Source organism: Moschus berezovskii, chromosome 21 (genome assembly GCF_049115385.1).
Source record: "Moschus berezovskii isolate FMDL1 chromosome 21, NW_MosBer_1.0, whole genome shotgun sequence".
Lineage (NCBI taxonomy): Eukaryota > Metazoa > Chordata > Mammalia > Artiodactyla > Moschidae > Moschus > Moschus berezovskii.
Window position 1 is genome coordinate 52,165,682 of NC_142480.1, and position 24,151 is coordinate 52,189,832.

General features: G+C 40.8%; 1 protein-coding gene and 1 pseudogene across 2 annotated transcripts in view; one reads left to right on the forward strand and one right to left on the reverse strand.

Annotated features, from left to right (window-relative positions):
- Positions 1 to 1,485: 1,485 nt before the first annotated feature.
- AGBL1 (AGBL carboxypeptidase 1) overlaps positions 1,486 to 24,151 on the reverse strand; it is a 943,700-nt gene continuing 921,034 nt past the window's right edge. For both annotated transcript variants that reach the window (XM_088829673.1, XM_055417758.2), the window contains exon 23: positions 1,486 to 4,173. In XM_088829673.1, the coding sequence (XP_088685799.1) occupies positions 3,966 to 4,173 (208 nt within the window). In that variant the 3' untranslated portion in view covers positions 1,486 to 3,965. The remainder of the gene's footprint in view (positions 4,174 to 24,151) is intronic.
- On the forward strand, positions 15,180 to 16,029 carry LOC129550255 (PDZ and LIM domain protein 7 pseudogene; annotated as a pseudogene).

Here is a 24,151-nt window from a genome sequence, read left to right on the forward strand (position 1 = left end):
CCACATGTGCTTCCCATTAGCACTTAACAATTCCCTGGAATTCCTGAATAATCACAGTTGGCTCCAAATTCGGTAGAACACTTTTCAGGACAATTGACTATTGTGGTTTGGCCAGCAAGAGACACGTCTGGCTGAACTGGAAGATCCATAGGTGACCTGTGATGAGCCTCCCCTCCCCTCACTCTGCTCCCAAACTGAAGATCAGTGAAGTGTAACACACAACGGCCTCCTGTCCTAGCAGGAAGGGAAGAAAGTCTGCTCCCCAACTCTCCTGCTCCCTCCAAGCTAACTTCTTCCCAGTTGACTTGAGTCTGGGTTCAGTGGCTCAGGACTTCCACCTGGGTCTCCAAGCTCACTTAGTGTAGCTTGACTTCTTCTACTTTCTTTCCTGATGTACTTCTGGATTCTCGGAGTTTTTTCTTTCCAATGGGACATCTTATAGATCCCAGTATTCAACATGGCCCCAACTGCATTTCTTATCTTGCACCTTATCCCAAACCTGTGAAGCGTTATTCACTCAGTCGTGTCTGACTCTTTGAGACCCCATGGACTGTAGCCCGTCAGGCTCCTCTGTTCATGAGATTCTCCAGGCAAGAATACTAGAGTGGGTAGCCATTCCCTTCTCCAGGGGATCTTACCAACCCAGGGATCAAACCCGAGTCTCCTGTACTACAGGTGGATTCTTTACCATCTGAGCCACCAGGGAAGCCCTGCTTCTCTAATAATACACCCAGTGTGCTCCTGAGACCATTGAACAAGCAGCATAGCAAGGGTGCAGATCAATCAGTCATAAACATGTGGTACAGCAGGAATGATATATACATGTCGACATCAGTTCTGGTCAAACCTCTGCTGAAAATCTTTGTCTCCACTCAGCATATTCAGAATAAAGACCAACCTTTACATCAAGGCAGGATAAGTATTCTTGATCTGATAGATGTCTAGTTTGTCAATTTCATCTCCTGTCACTCCCCTCCTTTCCCCACATACAAGCACATCTTTTGCATCAGTCACACTGAACGTTTTATTCCAACTCTCACCCCACCACAGAGCCTTTGCACAAACTCTTTCCACTTCTTAAGATGTCTTTCCTCCTTTTTCTAACCAGGAAACTCTCACATATCCTTCCAAAATCACCTAAACTATCATCTTTTGGAGTAGACTTTGCCCACCACTACTGCCTTCATTGGATGTGGTGCTTCTGTATCATCCTCTGCAGCCCATAATGCTGCTGTATTGCAACAAAATGTTTATTGTCTATCTTTGGCTTCCCAGGTGGCTCAAGTGGTATAGAATCTGTCAATGCAGAACACGTGGGTTTGATCCCTGGATCAGGAAGACCCCCTAGAGAAGGAAATGACAACCCACTCCAGTATTCTTGCCTGAGAAATCTCATGGCAAGAGGAGCCTGATGGGCAAGAGTCCCATGTGGTCCCAGGGAGCTGGACATGAGTACACACAGAAAAGCATGACACATAGCAGGTACTTAATATATATTTGTTACAATAGATGGATCAATAAACAGTCCATATTCTTGGCTTTTCCTGAGTACATCACATAGAAATTTACCTGCCCTAGGCACATTCTCAAAAGCATGCTAAATAAACAATTTTGAGCTGAGATGCAAATCAATGATGTGTTAGGGTTATTTCCATTCCTCTCACCATTTATATATTGAACAATGTTATCTTCTTGACCCTCAAAGCAATGAAACAAACAAACAAACAAAAAAATAGAAACAAACAGAAGCATTATGTCACCCTCTATTTAAGAGTGGAAACACTAAATATGGGAGAAGTTAAGAGAGGCTTTCAACTTGGATTTGAATTCAGTATCTGTTATTTCCCTCAAATTTCTCGTGTATGTTACAGAAATCTGAATGCCTTAATATAAAGAATGAATTATGATTTCTGAATGATGGCAAAGAAATTTGAAAAAGAGTCAGAAAATAAAGGACTATTTATAATAATAATAATGTAATAATAATATCTATTTCCTAAATCACAGCACACATAACTTTGTCACATCCATTGGGGCTAAATTAAAGCAAAAGGTTTATATTTTTCTGTGGCTTTCTGCTGTTCTAGAAGTGTGGACTGTCAGTTTTCTCTGAAAGTATTCTGTTTCCAAAATCTATTAGCAGTGGTAGGTATACTAGGAAAAGTTTCTTTGGCATGTTTTTGATACTCAATATACATTGTTTTCACTTCAGATTAAATTTCCAATTTTTAATCTCGCCTGCCTCAAATAAAGACTGCGTTTTCCAACCTCCCTTTCAGCTACTTCTGTTCCTAGGACCACTTTCTGGATGATGAGGTTAAGCAGAAGTAGTATGCATAGTTTTGGACATATGAAGAGCATGATATCCTATTTCTGTCCTTCCTAATGCTGACTGGGATGGAGATGCAAAGTGTGATGCTTCAGCAGCTATCTGAGACCAAGAAAAGAAGCAACACATGGTGTGGGCTAGACGGCTGCTGAAGCTGAGTGCCTGGCACCAGGCACTCATGGTACTTGCTCTGGTCTGCCTATATCTGGAATTCCACGTGACAGACAAATGGACTTCTCTCTTACAAAAGCTACTACTGCTGTTTTGGATTTTCCATCTCTTATAACCTAATTATCACGAAATATGTATGGCATCTGGACAAACATACATTTGTTCTAGCATATTATCTCCACTTTATCTTCCCTTTTAATCTGCCTTCCCAGCCTCTTCTCATCCTTTATGCTTTGGCCCTATACACTGCATCGTTTCCATTTTCAAACTGTTTCCATCTGTCTGTTGCAGGGCCCTGCTGCATTTTCACTTGCCCTAAGCCATGGCAGCCTCCTAGGCTCTGCTCTGACAGAAACTCCTGCCCTGATCCCCTCCGGGAAAAAAGAGTATTTCCCAACCAAGTGACTCTATAGACTGTTTCGCTAACTGAGAATACTGCCATAGCATGTTCTGCCTGTGTTATGGTGGAAAATAAACCAACTTTATTGCCTGCAATGTGCCAAACTCTGTACTTTTACATATGATTTCATTTCATCTTCACAATAACTCTGTAATATAGACATGCTCATCTCCACTGAAGTGTAGTTTAGGGAGATTTGATTACTTGCCTTAGTTCTCATAACAAGCAACTGCCAGATCTCGGATATGAGCCACATCCATCTGAATCTGAAATGAATGAAGTGTCCACTGTGTCTTGCTGCCTCCTAGGATAATGGTAAGTGGCCTGAATTTCATAGGATTTTCAAATTTGTAAAGACTTTGGCCATGTTTTATTCATGTAAAGACTTTGGTCACTTATTCACTATTATGCCTCCTCCAGTAGGACAGCTCCTGGCCTTTACTGGATCTGCAAAATAGAAACTATTAAAACAGGCCAAGGATGATTACTCAGTTGTACAGTCTTCCATGTTCAATCACCCAGCAAGGGAAGACCCTGCCAGCACGCTCAGAGTCTCAAGGAGGCTCCTGCTGTGGGTTGAGGAGCCCAGATACTATAATAGGAAGATAGCAGGAGGCGATAACCCTCATACAGAGAACAATGTGAATGATCACTTAGAATTTTGGTTGAGAAGACACGAAGAAAGTTAACTATTTCTAGTCCATTCTGGTTTCAAGTAAGGATGGAAAAGAGCTCAGAACAGTCTTTAGAGGACCATAGAAATGTTGAGAGTCTCCCATTCTAGCATAATTACAGCATATCTAGCCATCTAACTACTGGGTTGGCCAAAACATTTGTTCGGGTTTTTCCATACGAATGAATGTTTTGACCAACCCAATATGTAAAACGCTATAATTAAGAAGTAGCCACCTTCAACGCATAGTGAAACTGGAACAAAATCTAGATGTAGGGATGTTGACCTCACTCAGGCTTTCTGTGCTGACATTGTGTGTGTCTGATGGCAAAGCAGCTGCGTGGCAGCTAATCCAGTGGCCAGAGGCACAGAACTTGCAATGAACCTCAGGGTTACGGGATGGCTTTTCTTCCCTGCCCCGTCCCCTCCTCTTCTTCCTCTCCCTCATCCTTGTGGAAAGCGCACTCTTGGATCTGCCGGTCCAGCTCTGAGAAGCTCGCTTCCTGGTCCGAGCTGCTGTCAGTACCGTACTCAATCTCCTCCAGGCAGGGAGGCTCGTCATCCAGTTCTGAAGCGATGCTGCTGCTGCTGCTGCCTCTGCTGCGAGTTCCCAGAAAACATGGAGAAGAAAGGAAAGAGAGAAGGAGGGAAGGAAAAGGGAAGAAAAAAGGAGGGGAAGGGGAATAGAAATGGAGGTGGAGAGGAAGGAGGGGAAGACGAAAAGAGAAGTTACCCAAAGAAAAGAACGTTTATAATTGGTTGGAAAAGAGAGGGTGGGGATTATCTTCACTGAGTTCTAATCTCAAGAGCCCCTTGTTCCTTTCAACATGTGGCAGATAGCACCCTGTGTTCCCAACCACTACCTTGCAACAGGGGAAGAGAATCTATAAAACCTATGGGCTTCCTTCTTCATTAGCCAGCAGAGTCTGCATGTCTAAATCCAGTCAGAAGATTTCCAATCATGAGTTAGGGAAGCCTCATTTATTTAACATCGTCAGGGCCCTTGAGGCTCAAAGTGAAAAATCAGAGGTGGCTGTCATTGACTCTGTGAACGTCATGTCCATTATGCCCAGGAAAGAGTGGCACTGGAATTCTGATAGGTAGGATGCAAAAATCTTTAATGCTTCCCACTATAATGAACAGCACTATAAGTCACGTTACACAGCTATCCCTTCATCATGGTGGATGCCTGATTGAAATTAAAACAAAAATAAATCCAGGTGGACATTAAAGGAGAGAATGAGTGGAGAAATAGCACTCTCTTTCCACTGTATTTGAACTCCCTCGTCATCTCCCAGATCTCCCTCCAGTTTATTCACAAGTGGAAGATCACAGATACTGACCAACAGGAGACAGAAGGGAGCGATAGGAGTGAACAACGAACCTGGACCATATATTATGAGCAGGAGAGATTTCCTCCCAAGGAACTGTATTATCTTCCTCATTTGCATGAGGTACCTTTTTTCCTGAAGACTTCTTAATCACTCCTTACTTAGGATTTAACCAATTAGGATTAGCAGCAGGCTGGGTTTCCACTCTGTGATTTATAGAAGGCGAGCTCTTCATAAATCAGGCAGAGATGTTCATCCACCTGCCTCACCATAAACAATGAAAATGGGGAATCAGCAGCGTGGTTACATTTCAGCTTGGGAAATGCATCAGAGGCCAGTTTCTTAATTGTTCACTAACTGTTAGGAGCCACTGCATACTCTCTGGGTACTCAGTACCCTAAGCTGAAGGTCTGGTGGGACATTTCTTAAATGGAGAGGAAAGAGAAAAAGTCTGAATCTTGATTCCACCACATCACAGCATTAAGTTATTATCATACCTTACAGGCTGAATGGTGGCTGATAGCAGTTGGATAAAAGAAGGTAAGAGCCATCCAGTCGTAACACAAGCTCAAGTTGGCAAGGACACCAAGTGCCTTTGACACAATTGTCACCATGGTCAGTGTTGAGGTGACAATGCTATACGATGTCAAGAACCTGAGTTTTAATCTTGACCAGGGGACCTTGGAAAGACCCTTTCCCCTCACAGAAGGGCAATGTTAACAACTCAAAATTTGTTGTGAATACCAAATAAGAGGACACACGGATGCAATCTAGCAGAGTGCTCTGCAAAATAAAGCTGAGCAACAAATTGTAATCCCCTCTCTTGTGGATACTGAAAAAGATGGTGAAACATGGTGCTGAAGGTGAGCAGGAACTGAGTTGTGTTGCTTCACACTTTCATTGCTGCAATCACTATTACAAAACCTTCCCAACTGGCAGCACTAATAGTTTCTCTGAAACATAACTTTTAGGATGCCATTTCAAATAGCACTATTTACAGTAACTTGCAAGAACTCGGCCTTGCTTACTAATGCAATATGAGTATCAGTGGATGGGATGTTCTTAAAGGTCCAGTTGGCAGGTGTCCATGAGTTAACAGCAGAGTCATTCATTCGCTCATAAAGCCCTGCCTTCCCTCCACTGGAGTCTGCTCCAGTCTCCCACAGACTTGGACCTTTCCTATGACAGCCAAGTTAGCAGACCGTTCCTACTGTGATCATTCAAACATACCAGGTTGAATATGTTTTCAAGTCTTGATTATTCATGCAAACAATTTCCTATGTCTAAAATAATCTTCCAACTCCTCAACATCCAGCCAAATAAGATAGATCAACCGTAAAAGCTCGTCTTAATTTCCATCAAATGACTGTTTCAATGACTCTCTTACTGAAATGCCTTCCTCTAAATATACATTTTCGTATATTCACTTAATTTGTTTTGATCTTTAATAGTGTTTATATAGTCTTATATTGTGAATAAGGCTCCTGATTCTGATTCATATTTATATTATTCTATAGAACACCTAGAAAGTGCTGAAAATATAGTAGAAACTCTTTGCACCTCCATGAACCCACGTGGGTCCTCTGGCCATGGATTTCCCAGGCAAAAATGCTGGAGTGGGTTGCCATATTCTCCTCCAGAGATCTTCCCAACCCATGGATTGAACCTGTGTCTCCTATATCTCCTGCATTGGCAGGGACGTTCTTTACACTAGCATTACCTGGGACGCCCAGATAGGTGATAGACAGACAGAAAGATACCTGAAATAGATAGTAGGTATATGAGATAGATAGATAACTAGTTCCCTGTGTATACTACATATGCCTACTGTCATTAGCAAGGCAACTGGAGAGTGTGGGAAGCAGGGCTCCTTCACTAGCTTCAGAGAGGTGGCAGAAAAAATGTCTTGACTGTGCATATCCATGAGTTTCAGCAATGCAGAGGGAAAGTGTGTTGGCTGCGTGGTCATGGTGAAGTTAGGCTGGGAATTGGAGAGTGCCATGACCACTTTCACATGCCAGCCCCAGCTAGGGAGGAGGTGGGTACTGCAACCACCTGGGCTCTCTGGCTTCAGCAGGGCAGTGGTCTAGTACCATGACCACTGGCCCCTGTCCATCCTAGCAACGCAGCAGGAGGGTGCTCCCTCCAAGCTCACTTGCCTATGCCAGCAGAGTATGTGGAGAAGACACTTATCAATACCTCTATCTCTGGGGAAAATTTTCACAGATCCCTGCCCCTCCAGCACATGTGTTTTTAGATTAGGAAATGAGTCTCACGTACACTCCAGGCACTTTTCAAGCTGCTATTTTTCTTTTTTTCCCTCTGTGTCTCAGGGTGGGTAAGACAACATGTGAGTCATTTGGAAGGGAAGTCTCAGATTCTAACAGCACTTTGGACACCAGCCTGGTTGGGTCCCTTAGCCAGACATTTTAGCGGTTCATCTCTCTGGTGCAGACCCCAGGCATTGGGTAGGACACCAGCCCCTCACTCCTCTGATAGAAGCACTAGCTGGATGAGATCTTTCCATGTCCTCTGTTGCATGCTGGTTTTCAGGCACAGTTCTTGCCAGGGCTCTGTCTCAAACTTTCCAGCCATTCTCAGTGTGGCCCTTAAATTCTTTGTAGTGGAAAAGCAGGTCATTTAATTTTCAGATCTTTTTCAGAGGGAAACAATTTGTATGTAGCTGTAGAGGTGTGTCCATGAACAGAGGTAGGGTCAGAATCATCCTGTCCTGTCATCTTGATCCCACATTCATGAGTTTTATGTATGAATTAAACCATTAATTAATGAGCCATTAATTAATTGTCAGTATATTTTAGTAATTTTAAATAAATATGGTTTCCTTTGTCAGTCATATTTATAAATAAGTATAATCAGTTCAGTTCAGTTCAGTCGCTCCGTCATGTATGACTCTTTGCAGCCCCATGGACTGAAGCACACCAGGTCTCCCTGTCCCTCACAAACTCTTGGAGTTTACTCAAACTCATGTCCATTGAGTCAGTGATGCCATCCAACCATCTCATCCTCTGTTGTCCCCTTCTCCTCCTGCCTTCAGTCTTTCCAAGCACCAGGGTCTTTTCAAATGAGAAAGCTCTTTGCATCAGATGACCAAAGTATTGGCATAATATATAGCTTAGATATATATCATGTAATACATTGCTTAAATATATACTGAGGTGTCAAAAAGTTCCTTTGTGTTTTTCTGCACAATGCTACTGAAAAAACAGGAGAGACTCTCTGGCTTATCCAATAATTAGTATATAACGAACAATGTATAATATAAAATTTATATCATTAATATATTAATATTATATATTGCATATTAATATGTTATATATTTATATGTTAATACATTTATATATGTATATTTTTATATATTTATAAATTAAGAAGGCTTGTGCTTATGTGCTCAGTCATGTCTAACTCTTTGTGACTCCATGGACTGTAGCCCACCAGGCTCCTCTGTCTTTAGGATTTCCAGGCAAGAATATTGGAACGGGTTGCCATTTCCTCCTCCAAGGGATCTTTCTGACACAGGGATTGAACCTGCATCTCCTGTGTCTCCTGCATTGGCAAGCAGGCTTTTTACCACTAGCGCACCTGGGACGCCTTCAGCAGTTTAATTGTATCTCTCAATTATTTGCCCGAATGTGTAAAGATCTTGATGAGTTAGAGAACCACAATGCATATTCAGGGACTCCCACTTCTGGATAAACAGAAGACTCTTTCTCCCTTTTCCTCTTCATCTCTCTCTCTGGATATATTAAAGAAACTGAAACATGGATGAAACGTGGAGAGAAGAGACCAGACTAGATGGGGGCCTACTGGTCAAAGTGGCCGTATGTTCCCTGGATTTTATTTCAGCCTCACATACTCTAGTCTTGGAGCTAGAGAAGCTGACAGCCTGGCAATGTTAACAAGACAAAAAAATCCCTGACAAGAACTTGCTCTTTATCCAAACGATGAGAAAATGGAGTGACCTCACACACACACACAAAAAAGTTTTAAATTATAAAAGCTGTATTCCAACCAAACCCTACAGAAAAAAAAAAAAAACAAACAGTAGTCCTACCATTATCCTGCCAATAGAGGTGTGGTAAGCCTACATTCATGCGACGAGTTGACTCACTGGAAAAGACTCTGATGCTGGGAAAGGTTGGGGGCGGGAGGAGAAGGGGAGGACAGAGAATGAGATGGCTGGATGGCATCACCGACTCTGTGGACATGAGTTTGAGTGCACTCCGGGAGTTGGTGATGGACAGGGAGGCCTGGCGTGCTGTGATTCATGGGGTCGCGGAGAGTCGGACACGACTGAGCAACTGAACTGAACTGAACTGAAGCCTACATTTCTGCTCTCATCTGACTGTATTGTAAGATCCAAAATTACAAGGAAGCTAAGGAAGCATCAGAGAAGGCAGAATAGAGCCAAAACGTGCATCTTCAATGGGCACTAATGTGGTTTCTTACCCAGTGATACCAGTGGAGGCCCTGTAGGGGAGCATGAACTTCCAAACACAACTATTGACAACAAGACCACTCACTACCAGTGTTAAAGGACACCAATAGCACAAGGTAATCACACTGCTTCCACCCAGAACAATACTAGTGAAGGCGTGGTTGAAGCAAAAGCATTCACCAGTGCCCAGTAGTAGCAAGGAGTTCTCAGCACCATGGGTGTCCATGGAGCCTAAGGGAAACCTAGAGTTTCACCTTCATGCGGTAATAACAAGATTCCTTCCTTTCCTGTCTGAGTGGTATTGTAGGAGCCCAGTCCAAGCAGGAGAGTTTAATAAGACCTATATTCTCATAGGTCTTATTCTTATATACAACAAAGATAATCATGATCCAGAAAACCACAACGGTGTGATCACTCACCTAGAGCAGACATCCTGGAATGTGAAGTCAAATGGACTTTAGGAAGCATCACTATGAACAAAGCTATTTCAAATCCTAAAAGATGATGCTGTGAAAGTGCTGCACTCAATATGCCAGCAACTGTGGAAAACTTAGCAGGACTGGAAAAGGTCAGTTTTCATTACAATCCCAAATAAGGGCAATGCCAAAGAATGTTCAGACTATGGCACAATAGCACTCATATCACATGCTAGCAAAGTAATGCTCAAAAATTTACAAGCCAGGCTTCAACAGTACATGAACCGTGAATTTCCAGATGTTCAAGTTGGTTTTAGAAAAGCCAGAAAAACCAGACATCAAATTGACCACATCCGTTGGAACATAGAAAAAGCAAGTGTTCCAGAAATAAAACCTACTTCTGCTTTATTCACTATGCCAAAGTCTTTGACTATGTAGACCACAACAAACTGTGGAAAATTATTCAAGAGATGGGAATACCAAACCATCTTACCTGCCTCCTGAGGAATCTGTATGCAGGTCAAGAAGCAACAGTTAGAACTGGACACGGAACAAAGGATTAATTCCAAATTGGGAAAGGAGTATGTCAAGGCTGTGTACTGTCACCTGGCTTATTTAACTTATATGCAGAGTTCAGTTCAGTTCAGTCCAGTCGCTCAGTCATGTCTGCCTCTTTGCAACCCCATGATCGGCAGCATGCCAGGCCTTCCTATCTATCACCAACCCCCAGAGTTTATTCAAACTCATGTCCATTGAGTCAGTGATGCCATCCAACCAACTCATCCTCTGTCATCCCCTTCTCCTCCTGCCTTCAATCTTTCCCAGCATCAGGGTCTTTTCAAATGAGTCAGTTCTTCACAGAGTATATCATTTGAAATGCTGAGCTGGGTGAAGCACAAGCTGGAATCAAGATTGCCAAGAGAAATATCAATAACCTCAGATATACAGATGACATCAACCTTATGGCAGAAAGTGAAGAGGAACTAAAGAGCCTCTTGATGAAGGTGAAAGAGGAGAGTGAAAAAGCTGGCTTAAAACTCAACATTCAAAAAACTAAGATCATGGCATCTGGTCCAATAACTTCAGGGCAAATAGATGGGGAAACAATGGAAACAGTGAGAGACTTTATTTCTTGGGGCTCCAAAATCACTGCACATGGTGACAGCAGCCATGAAATTAAAAGATGTTTGCTCCTTGGAAGAAAAGCTATGACCAACCTAGATAGCATATTAAAAATCAGAGACATTATTTAGCCAACAAAGTCCATCTAGCCAAATCTATTGTTTTTCCAGTAGTCATGGATGGATGTGAGAGTTGGAGAATAAAGAAAGCTGAGCACTCAAAAATTGATGCTTTTGAACTGTGGTGTTGGAGAAGACTCTTGAGAGTCCCTTGGACTGCAAGATCAAACCAGTCAATCCTAAAGAAAATCAATTCTGAATATTCATTGGAAGGACTGATGCTGAAACTGAAGCTCCAATACTTGGCCACCTGATGCAAAGACCTGACTCATTGGAAAAGACCCTGATGCTGGGAAAGATTGAAGGCAGGAGGAGAAGGGGACAACAGAGGATAAAATGGTTGGATGGTATCACCAACTCAATGGGCGTGAATTTGAGCAAGCTCCAGGGGTTGGTAATGGACAGGGAAGTCCATGGGGTTGCAAAGAGTCAGACACGACTGAGTGACTGAACTGAACAGATAGTCTCATAGAGTAATGCCCAAATTGTTCAGATTTCACTCATTATATTAAGACAACCAATAGATGACAACTGCAAAATGACACAGATGTCAGAATTATCTGACAAGGATTTGAAAGCAGACATCATGTAAGTATTCCACTGAATCATTGTGACAGACAGGAAAAAATAATTGAATGTCTCAATAAAGAAATAGAAACTATCATTAAAAAATAAGGAGCATAAAGAAGAATCGAAGGAAATTGTAGAAGTGAGAAATACAGTAATAGAAATGCAAAACTTGACAAAGAAACAGAAACTTCCAATAAAGAAACAGAACATATAAAGAAGAACCAAATGGACATTTTAGGACTAATAAGTATAGATATTTAAAAAATACATTAAAAAATTCAATGGTTAGGCTCAACAGCAGAATGGAAGGAACATAGGAAAGAATCAGTGAACTTGAAAATAGAACAATAGAAATTATTCAGTGTGAATAACAGAGTGATAATAGATGAAAACAATAAATAGAATATCAAGACAAGATCTATAATATTCATTTAAGCAGTCCCAAAAGAAGAGAAGCTAATATATATATATATATATATATATATATATATATATATATATATATATTCAAAACAGTAATGGCTGAAAACTTTTTAAACTTTGCAAAAGATATTAATCTACAAATACAATACTGAGCAAGTAGATAAACCCAAGGAGACATGATAAGATAGGTAACAAATTTTCTGAAAATTAAAGGCAAACTAAAAATCTTCAAAAGAAAAAAGAAAAAAAGAAAGAAAATCTTGAAACCAGTGTGAGAGAAAGTTTAGGGTCACAGCATTATAGTGGAAAAATAATCCGAATGGCAGCAGAGATCTCATCAGAAACCACAGAGGGAATTACAAAACAGAACACCATTTTTCAAAGTTGAAAAAAAAGATCTACCAACCCAGTACTCTTAAATACTATACACACACACACACACACACACACACAGAGCCTTCAAGAAATGACTGGAAAATAAAGACATCTTCACACAAAGTAAAATTTTGAGGATTTGTTGCCACCCTACCTTAAAAGGATGGCTAAAGGAAACCCCCTAAACAGAAATGACTGAATAAGATTATAATGTTGGAATATGAGAAAGGCAGAAAGAACAGCAAAAGAGTAAAAATATAAATATAGAAAATAGATTTTTTTCCCTCTTGAACTATTAAAATTATGTTTGACAGTTGGATACAAAATTATACAGTTTGTTATATAAAATTATACAGTGTGTTACAGTTCATATAAATATTTAAGCTAATTATATAATAAATGATAAGGTAAAGGGATGTATAAGGAGGAAAGTTTTCTACACTTGAACTGGTAAAAATGTGACACCACTAGGTTTTAAGTTATGCATATAAAATGCAATAGCTAAAACACAAAAATATGTATGTAGAGCCTGGTGGGCTGCAGTCCATGGGGTCGCTAAGGGTCGGACACGACTGAGCGACTTCACTTTCACTTTTTACTTTCACACATTGGAGAAGGAAATGGCAACCCACTCCAGTGTTCTTGCCTGGAGAATCCCAGGGACGGGGGAGCCTGGTGGGCTTCCGTCTCTGGGGTCACACAGAGTCGGACACGACTGAAGTGACTTAGCAGCAGCAGCAGCAGCAGCAGAGATAGCACTCGAGATCTTATAAAGAAATAAAAACAGAATTGTTTAAAAAATCCACTAACAAGGAGCCAGGAGAAAACAAAACTAGAGACTAAAAGGGAAAGAGAACAAACAATAAAATGGAAGATTAGCTACAACTTATCAATAACATTAAATGCTATGTAATTGTCTATATAAACTAACTAAAAGAAAGATTGTCAGAGTAGATTTTAAAAATGTGACCCAACTGTATGCATAATAATTTGCTTAAAGTATCATGAAATAGATAGATATAAACGCAAAGGATGGAAAAGATACACCATGTGAACATTAATCAAAAGAAACCAGGAGTGTCTGTATTAACAACATCAAATAAAATAGTCATCAGAGCAAAGAAAATAACAAGGGAGATAAAGGGATATGATGATAAAAATGTCAATACATCAAAAAGTCAGAGTATTCTTGTATGTATATGTACCAAACAATAGAAGTTCAAATTATATGAAGCAAAACCTGATAGATTTAAAAGGAGAATTAGACAAAACTATCATTATCATTCAAGACTTCACTCCTTTCTCAACAAGCGATTAAACAACTAGACAGGAAATCAGTCAAGGCATAGAAGACTTCAACAACACCATTAACCAACAACATAGAACTGACATTTATAGCATACTCTCCACCAAATAACAGGAGAATACCTATTATTTTCCAATGCTGATAAAATATATATCAAGACAGACCATATCTTGAGCCAAAAACACATTTGAACAAATTTAAAAGATCTGAAATAGGTCTGGGTTCTCTGACCAAAGGAATCAAGCTGGAAATAAAAAACAAAAAAAGATGAAAAGAACATTTCCAAACATTTGGAAAGTAGATAAGAAAATCAGGAGGTCAAAGTATCTGCATATATATTCATATATATGAATGAAGATATCAATATATCAAATTTTGTGGCAAACAGAGAGAGTCATGGTGAGAGGGAAAGTTATAGCAGTAAGTGCATACCTTAGAAAAGTCTAAGTCATAAATCTAAGCTACACCTCAAGAAAGTAGGAAAATAAGAGTAAAATAATCATGGCAGAAAGTGAAGAGGAACTCAAACGCCTCTTGATGAAAGTGAAAGAGGAGAGTGAAAAGGTTGGCTTGAAGCTCAACATTCAGAAAACGAAGATCATGGCATCTGGTCCCATCACTTCATGGGAAATAGATGCGGAAACAGTGGAAACAGTGTCAGACTTTATTTTTGGGGGCTCCAAAATCACTGCAGATGCTGATTGCAGCCAGGAAATTAAAAGACGCTTACTCCTTGGAAGGAAAGTTATGACCAACCTAGATAGTATATTAAAAAGCAGAGACATTACTTTGCCAACAAAGGTCCGTCTAGTCAAGGCTATGGTTTTTCCCATGGTCATGTATGGATGTAAGAGTTGGACTGTGAAGAAAGCTGAGCACCGAAGAATTGATGCTTTTGAACTGTGGTGCTGGAGAAGACTCTTGAGAGTCCCTTGTATTGCAAAGAGATCCAACCAGTCCATTCTAAAGGAGATCAGTCTTGGGTGTTCATTGGAAGGACTGATGCTAAAGCTGAAACTCCAATAATTTGGCCACCTCATGCGACGAGTTGACTCGCTGGAAAAGAGTCTGATGCTGGGAGGGATTGGGGGCGGGAGGAGACGGGGACGACAGAGAATGAGATGGCTGGATGGTATCACCGACTTGATGGATATGAGTTTGAGTGAACTCCGGGAGTTGGTGATGGACAGGGAGGCCCGGCATGCTGTGATTCATGGGGTTGCAAAGAGCTGGACACGACTGAGCGACTGAACTGAACTGAACTGAACTGAATCATTTCATGACAAATAGATGGGGAAACAATAGAAACTGTGACAGATTTTATTTTCTTGGGCTCCAAAATCACTGCAGATGGTGACTGCAGCCATGAAATTAAAAGACACTTGCTCCTTGGAAGAAAAGCTATGACAAACCCAGACAGCATATTAAAAAGCAGAGACATTACTTTGCCAACAAGATCTGTCTAGTCGAGAACTCGGGCGGCGGATCCCAGCGCGGCTCCTTGGAGCCCGCCGCGGAGCAGCGCCCCGGCGGGGCCCAGGAGGAGCAGCACTATGGATTCCTTCAAGGTAGTGCTGGAGGGGCCAGTACCTTGGGGCTTCCGGCTGCAGGGGGGCAAGGACTTCAATGTACCCCTCTCCATCTCCCGGCTCACCCCTGGAGGTAAAGCTGCACAGGCCGGCGTGGCCGTGGGTGACTGGGTGCTGAGTATTGATGGCGAGAACGCGGGGGGCCTCACACACATCGAAGCCCAGAACAAGATCCGTGCCTGAGGGGAGCGCCTTAGCCTCAGCCTCAGCAGGGCTCAGCCTGCTCAGAGCAAAACGCAGAAGACAGCCGCTCCGACCGCTGGTCCCAGATGCCAGCAAGCAGCGGCTGATGGAGGACACGGAGGACTGGCGGCCGAGGCCTGGGGCAGGCCAGTCCCGTTCCTTCCGCATCCTCGCCCACCTCACGGGCACCGAGTTCATTCAAGACCCGGATGAGGAGCACCTGAAAAAATCAAGGGAAAAGTATGTCCTGGAGCCGCAGAGCCCACGCTACACCTGCCTCCGGGACTGGCACCACCAGCGCTCTGCCCACGTGCTCAACGTGCAGTGGTAGTTGGGTCTTCGCCGGCCGACTGCCCTCTCTGCCTCTTTCTTGCTGTTCCTCCGCCCCAGGGCACCTCCCCTTGGCACCTCCCGCTTCTGCCTACCTCACCCATCCCTTCTCTGCCCCTGGACTGAGCCTCCTGCTGGCCTGGCCCCAGCTGCCCTCCTGGCACAGGGCCCGGCTCCATCTGACACTGCTGCCTTCACTCTTTGCCCTATGGTACTGCTGTCTGCCAGGTGTGTGCTGGCTTCTTGGGCATGAAAATAAACATTCTCGGCCCTGCAAAAAAAAAAAAAATCTGTCTAGTCAAAACTATGGTTTTTCCAGTACTCATGTATGCATGTGAGAGTTGAACTATAAAGAAGACTGAGCACCAAAGAACTGATGTTTTTGAACTGTGGTGTTGGAGAAAACTTTTGAGAATCCCTTGGACTGAAAGGAGATCAAACCAGTCAATCCTAAAGGAAATAAACCCTGAATATTCATTGGAAGTACTGAGCTGAAGCTCCAATACGTTGGCCACCTGATGTAAAGAACTGACTCACTGGAAAAGACCCTGATGCTGGGAAAGAGTGAAGGCAGGAGGAGAAGGGGACGACAGAGGATGAGATGGTTGGATGGCATCACTGACTCAATGGACGTGAGTTTGAGCAAGCTCTGGGAGATGGTGAAGGACAGGGAAGCCTGGCGTGCTGCAGTCCATGGAGTTGCAATGAGTCGGACATGACTGAGTGACTGAACAACCACAATAAATACTAAAGCAAACAGAAGAAAGAAACAATAAAGATAAGGGCAGAAATCAATGTAATTGAAACAGAAAAACAATAGAGAAAATCAATGAAATGAAGAGCTGACTGTCTGAAAAGATATATACAACTACCAACCTCTATACTGAGAAAGAAGAAAAGAAGAAAGCCACTAATTACCAATATCAGGAATAAAGGAGGGACTATAGGTTTGGGGCTTGCCAGGTGGCGCTAGTGGTAAAGAACCTGCCTGACAATGCAAGAGACACAAGAGACAGAGATTCGATCTCGGGTCAGAAAGATCCCCTGGAGAAGGGAATGGCAACACACTCCAGTATTCTTGCCTGGAGAATCCCATGGACTGAAGAGCCTGGCAAGCTACAGTCCATAGAGTTGCAAAGACTCGGACATGACTGAAGTGACTTAGCTACACACACACATGCACACACATACACACAGATTATAGACACTGCAAGTATCTAAATAAAAAAATTGATGCCACAAAAAAATCTCCATAACCATAAATTTGACAATTTATATGATAGGAATCAATTCCCCCCCAAAAGCAAAATTACCACAATTCACCAAATATTATATATAATTTGAATAGCCCTGTACCTAGTAAAAAAATTGAATTCATAGTTTAACACATCTTGAAAAAGAGTTTTCTAGAACCAGATATTTTCAATGGAGAATTCTACATGATTAAAGAAGACTTAAATAAACAACATACTTGCTTTCAGAAAATAAAAGAGGAGGAAAGACTTTCCATTCATGTGAAGAGTCAAGTATTATTCTAATACTAAAAACAGACAAATAGAGTATAAAGAAAAGAAGATACAGACCGATATCTCTCGTGACTACAAATGCAACATCCTTAACAAAACATCAGCAAATTGAATTCAGTATTCTATAAAAAGAACTGCATACGCTGACCAAATGGGTTGAATTCCAAGAATGTAAGATTGGCTTCATATTTAAAAATTAAGAAGTGTAATCCACTGTATTTACAAGCTAGTGAAGAAAAATCATATGACCATATAAATTTATGGGGAAAAATTGACAAAATTAACACCCATTAAAGATTAAAAACTCTCAGACAATATAGTAATAAAAAGAGACTTCCTTACATAGGTATAAAATACAGCAGCAGAAACAGATACTACAAGGCTGAAATCATATGATGATTGGGTAAAGACTACTGAGTAAGCATTTTTTAAATAATTAAGAAACTAGGTAAGTTCTGGAATCATAATGAAAGCATAAGTCATTCTTGATAAAGAAAAGATAAAATTGAAAATTAAACAGATTCTCTCTAAAAAATAAAGAAAAGAAAAAGAAAGAAAGATACAGTGAACAACCCAGAGGAACATTTAAATGGCACAAAAGACACATTTAAGCAGAGAATTAATAAGCAATAAGAAATATGTTTAGAAGCAGATTGCAGAGTAAATTGGTAAGAGGCAATATTCAAAAAGATAATAGCTGAAAAGTGATAGTCCTCAAATGGAAGAAACACCCTGGGAAGAAGTAAGATTTGAAAAAAAAGTTCACAATTAGATACAACAGGATGGACACTAATAAAAGAGGAGAAATCTTAGAGAAACTGAGAGATAAACGACAGATTACCCTTACATGAATGACAGATCAACAGTGTGGTTATCGTTGTTCAGTCACTGGGTCGTGTCTGACTTTGTGTGACCCCAGGGACTGCAGCACAGCAGATTCCTCAGTCCTCCATTGTGTCCCAGAATTTACTCAAATTCATGTCCGTGGAGTCAGTGGTGCTATCTAACAGATCCCCCATTAAAAAAAAATGAGGAAATTATATGAAGGAAACACTCTGTGGTATCTCTGCAACATGTCTAGGAATATAAAATTATTCCAAATTGAAAGTTTAATTTTAAAATGTTCTAAAAGTAATAATAATGTTTAAAGCTAGTCAGAAAAAAAAAAAAAGAATAACTATCTTAAAGACGCTAAGGGATACAAATCCCATACTAGAACTATATATTGAAATAAAAGCAAAAACTTTATTTTTCTTTAATGAGGGTGAGATATTTTCCCACATATGGGAAATCAATGAAAAGACCACTATAATATATACTTCATAAGGAAAAAACTGAATTGATAAAAGTAACAGGCTCACAAGACATGATTCTGCTAGAAATACTAAACATGTTGCATAATTTGGAAAATATACTTGCATAGACTGAGAGGAGTCATATATAGGCAATAAGAACAGTGATTTAAAATATTCACCATGTACATGTGTTCCCCATCTTGAACCCCCCTCCCACCTCCCTCCCCATATCACATGTACACCCGAGGCGGATTCATGTCAATGTATGGCAAAAGTCAATACAATATTGTAAAGTAATTAGCCTCCAATTAAAATAAATAAATTAAAAAAAATTAAAAAAAAGAAAGCTGAGTGTCGAAGAATAGATGCTTTTGAGCCGTGGTGTTGGAGAAGACCCTTGGGAGTCCCTTGGACAGCAAGGAGATCCAACCAGTCCATCCGAAAGGAGATCAGTCCTGAATGTTCATTGGAAGGACTGATGCTGAAGCTGAAGCATCAGCTTTGGCCACCTGATGCAAAGAGCTGACTCATTGGAAAAGACCCTGATGCTGGAAAGATTGAAGGCGGGAGGAGAAGGGGACGGCAGAGCACGAGATGGTTGGATGGCATAACCAACTCGATGGACATGAGTTTGAGTGAACTTCGGGAGCTGGTGGTGGACAGGGTGGCCTGACGTGCTGCAGTTCACAGGATCACAAAGAGTCGGACAGGACTGAGTGACTGAAATGAACTGAACTGCACTGCAAAATCTGGCTGCCTTCATGGCACCTTGGAAATAACTCCCAGGCAGAAAGATGTGATGCACAGGGAGTCCATCTAAAGTTTTTAATTTTTAAAGGATAAAATCTTTCTTACATCTCTTGTGTAAAGCTTGAACATAACTTTTCAAATTCAGAAAATTGAACACAACTTTTAAACCTTGAATGTAACATAACAGTTATACAATCCTTTACAATATAAAAATAAATTTGAAGACTTCCCTGGAGGTGCAGTGGTTAAAAGTCTGCCTGCCGATACATGGGACATGGGTTCTATCGTTGGTCCAGGAAGATCCCACATGCCGTGGGCCAACTAAGCCTGTGCATCACAGCTACTGAGCTGGCATTCTAGAGCCCACCAACTGCAACTACTGAAGTCTGAGCATTCTAGGGCTCACTCTCTGCAACAAGAGAAGCCACTGTAATGAGAGATCGTGTACTGCAATGAAGAGTAGCCCTTGCTCACTGCAACTGGAGAAAGCCCAGGTGCAGCAACAAAGACCCAGTGCAGCCAAGAAGGGAAAAACAGATAAAATAAATAGGTAAATAAGTTTAAAAAATAAATTTGATATCTATTTCCCATCATGGTAAAACCCTAAGTCCATCCAGAGATAATCATAATTTAAAAAGATATATGTACCCCAATGTTCATGGCTGCTACATTTAGCCAAGACATGGAAGCAAACTAAATGTCCATTAACAGATGAATGGATGGAGAAGATGTGGTGCATATATACAATGGAACATTGCTCAGCTATAAAAGAATGAAATAATGCCGTTTGCAGTGACATGGATGAACCCAGACATTACACTGTCGCAGAAACCAGTATTCAAGAAACCAAGCACCACACTAGAAGAATTGGAGAACTCAGGTTTATTATGCTTTTGGGCCCAAAGGAGTTAACACTCCAAGCTCTGAGCCCCGAACAAGGGGATTACAGAGTTTTCATAGACAGACTGTAGTGGGCAATACTGGCTGTTAATAGGCTGGTTTAAACTAAGGGGTATCACGTGCGCGGGGACAGCAGTCAAGATGGTGGGGGAATGTCTGGCCTGGACAGGCGTGATTAAGCAGGTTTGTAGGGGCTGGGTGATTGCAAAGATCAGGATAAGGGTGAGTGAGATAAACTCCAGTTCCTAGTATTGCAAGTCCCCACTTTCTGAGACGATGTGACCAACATGAACTAGACTTTGTAAGGGGCAAGCTGAGTTACAGGTAGAAGGAGAAGGAGGTTATGTAAAATTTTAACTTTTCCTCTTCAACACTGAGTGAAATGAGTCAGAGAAAGACAAATATCATAGGATATTGCTTATATGTGCAATACAAAAAAAAAATGGTACAAGTGGACTTATTGATAAAACAGAAATAGAATCCCAGATATAGAAAACAAACTTGGTTATCAAAAGCAAAGGGTGGGAGGGGGATAAATTAGGAGATTGGGATTAATATATATACACTACTATATATATACAGAAAAATAGATAATTAATAAGAATTTACCATATAGCACATGGAACTCTACTCAATATTCTGTAATAGCCTATATGGGAAAAGAATCTAAAATAGAATGGATATATGTGTATGTATAACTGATTCACTTTGTTTTACAACTGAAACTAATTCAACATTGTAAATCAACGATACTCTGATAAATAAAGTTTTAAATTAAAATAAATAAATAAATAAAATATTCACTGACCAAAAGAATGTGAGCAGAAGTGATGTTTGTCACTTTCCTTCAGAAGGGCCCTAAGCAATCTTCCACGGGCTCTCTAAAAATTACTTACACACGTATCATATACATCAGAATATTAATATCATCTGTAATATGTAAATAAATGTAAAGGCCATAAAATAACTGTTTTAATGGGAAAATAAAACCAAAATGTTTTAAATTTGAAATGATAAAAGAAAGGCTGAAAGGACAAAAGAAGAAAAGGAAGTAAAGAAAAAAGGAAAACAAAGAAAAAAAAAAGAGGGAGGGAGGAAGAAGGGAGAAAAGGGAGTGGACATAAAAGATAAACTGCTGGTTGCAGGTTGCTACGTGTATCTCCTGCCACCACTTGGTCCATTATCTTACTTCCTTTGAACAAAATTGCTCAAGTCTAAAAAAATACAGTAAAGTTGTCCTTGACACTCCTGCCAGTCTACCCCACCTTGAAGGTAAACCTGAATCCCTCCTCTTCTAAGTCTTCCCCAAGAACAGTAGCGAGCTGCCTTCCTTGTCTTTTTTTTTCTTTTTTAACTTGTCCAAGCACTTAGCTTGACCATTCTCTTTGACATTTTGCTTATGCTGTTGTCTCATATTACTGTCAGTGTTAATAAGCAGCTCCATGTGTGCTGACCTTCTGCCAGTTGCAAGACTTTTGCTTGCACTGCCCTTGGGTCCAGGGCAATGAGGATACCAGGCTGGTCCCATCTCATTAGCTGTTTGCTCATTCCGGGCAACTCCCCGTCCTCATAAAAAGCCTCACCCTAATGTTAGCCCAGCAGATAAGAATAGCACATATATTGCTTGGGACCAGGGAGAACCTTCTTCTAAGCGCAGCATTCTGCATGGCAGAGGGCAGGCTCAAGTGACCAAAGCAAAGCTGCCAATATCATTAAGAGATGCTCTCTCTGCAGCTTACAGACTCAGCTTTCACAGGACCAAGTCCATTTAGTAAGGAAGAGAAATAGTACTGTCAGCAAAATTGCAGTGTCCATGATCCTCTCTTTCACTCTTTCTCTATGTTTCAAAGATGATAAATTCAATAAGAAGCTATCACATATGCAAATTCAATCAAATATAAATGAAAGGAAATCACATGATGCAGAAATCAAACTGTGCCTCCAACAATAAGGTGGTCCTTAATACACAGATGTGGAAAATGTATGGAGAAAATATCTGAAAACTGTTTTCATTTCCTTCCAAATGCTTTGCTATCCCGTGTGTGCATGTGTGCTTAGTCGCTCAGCCGTGTCCAACTCTTTACGACTCCATGGACTGAAGTTCGCCAGGCTCCTCTGTCCATGGGGTTTCTCCAGGCAAGAATGCTGGAGTGGGTTGCCATGCCTTCCTCCAGGGGATCTTCCTGACCCAGGGATCAATCCCAGGCCTCCTGCATTGCAAGTGGATTCTTTACCATCTGAGACACCAGAGAAGCCCTTGCTATTCTGTAAAAACACATTAAAAAGTCACCTTGGGTAGTGCTGGAGAATTATGTGGTGCAGCGAGAAAAATGTAAAAGAGGAAGAAAACATACTATCATACAAATGATTGGAGATAGGAATCCTGGTTTCAAAGACCTAGTGAGAAGCAGGAATTTATCTTCTCTGAGCTTTACTGTCTTCATCTGTAAACTGGGTGTCTCATTTGGCTTTCTTCTTGAAACGATGTATTAGGAGCAAATTTCATAGCACAACACCTGACACATAGTTACTTAACAGAATCTGTATTCCCCTCTTCTTTCCACAGTGTTGGGAGATAAGGCATGAAAATATTTTTATTTTGGTGAATTCATCACCTTCATCTTCAAATATAAACCCATCAATGCAGCTTTGAACAGTTTCTGGGCAAAGCCATTAAGAAGACTCCATCCCTTGCAATTCTTCCAAGCCAGCCTGTACAGCAATTTGCAACTTTATGATGTGATAAATAGAATTTCTTTGTTTTGATTTTTCATTTGCATATTTATTGAGATATGACGATCTTAATTAGTTCTGCTTTTTGTGTGTTTGTTTGTTTTCTCAGTTGGGAAAAGACAGCTTTCTGTAGAGCAAAATGATTCTGTATGCTAACAGGGTGAACAAAACTTAGCCTGTGGCATTCCTTGATGTGAATGCTGCCTAGAACGCAGCTTTGTGGATTCCCTTTTCCCTTGTTTTCTCTTTAAATGCCGAGGTGATGTTCAAGACTTGGGTGAGGGCCAGATCTCAAGAGGCAGCTGTCTACTGAGAAGCAGTAGAACACTCTTTAAATTCTAGACACTTAGCGTCATCCAACACTTTCTCCTCAGCCTATGGATCACATGTCTGTTCCTGGAAAAGCTGAGCCCCATCAAATGCCTCTTCACAATGAAACACAGCCCTGTTGCCTCTTGGCTTCTGCAGAAGAGAAAGAGGAAGTCTGAATTCCCTCGTTAATTGCATCTCAGGGAAGTATTTGGACATGTTGTTCACGTCATGCTGTTGCAATCTGACCTTTGGGAGCAGAGCTCTGTGAATGCTGTGTCCCGTTGAGGAGGTACCAGCAGCCTATTAGACAACTCATAAACATCTAAAGACAAACAAATTATTCCCACTATGCATATCTCACCATCATCACCCAAAACAATTAGCATGGTTCCCCAGAGTTTTCTCTTTGCCAAGTTCTTCACATCATCACAAAGTCTGTCATTGATTCAACACTTGTAAGAGGAAGGGCATAATTTATTATTCCGCCTTTTTTTTTTTTTTTGGTCTTGTTAATTGTTAACTTCAGTAATGAAGCATTTCAAGTATACAGAAAGCAGCACTAGGCACTATTAGTAAAGGAAAAATAAATCAATAACATTATTATCACCTACTGTGTATTGCATTTTCTCTCATTTCATTGAAATTAAAAAACAAGCAAATATATAGGGTGATATTATCATTTCTGTTTTATAGTTGGAAAAAGAGAGACCTTGGGTATTTAAATAATTTTCTCAGTATTTTAAATTTATACATGGCATAGAAGATGTATAATCAGATAAGATGAAGGGCTTCTGTAACCCAAATGAGCTGAATGGCTTAATTCATTTAACGAATGTTGACGT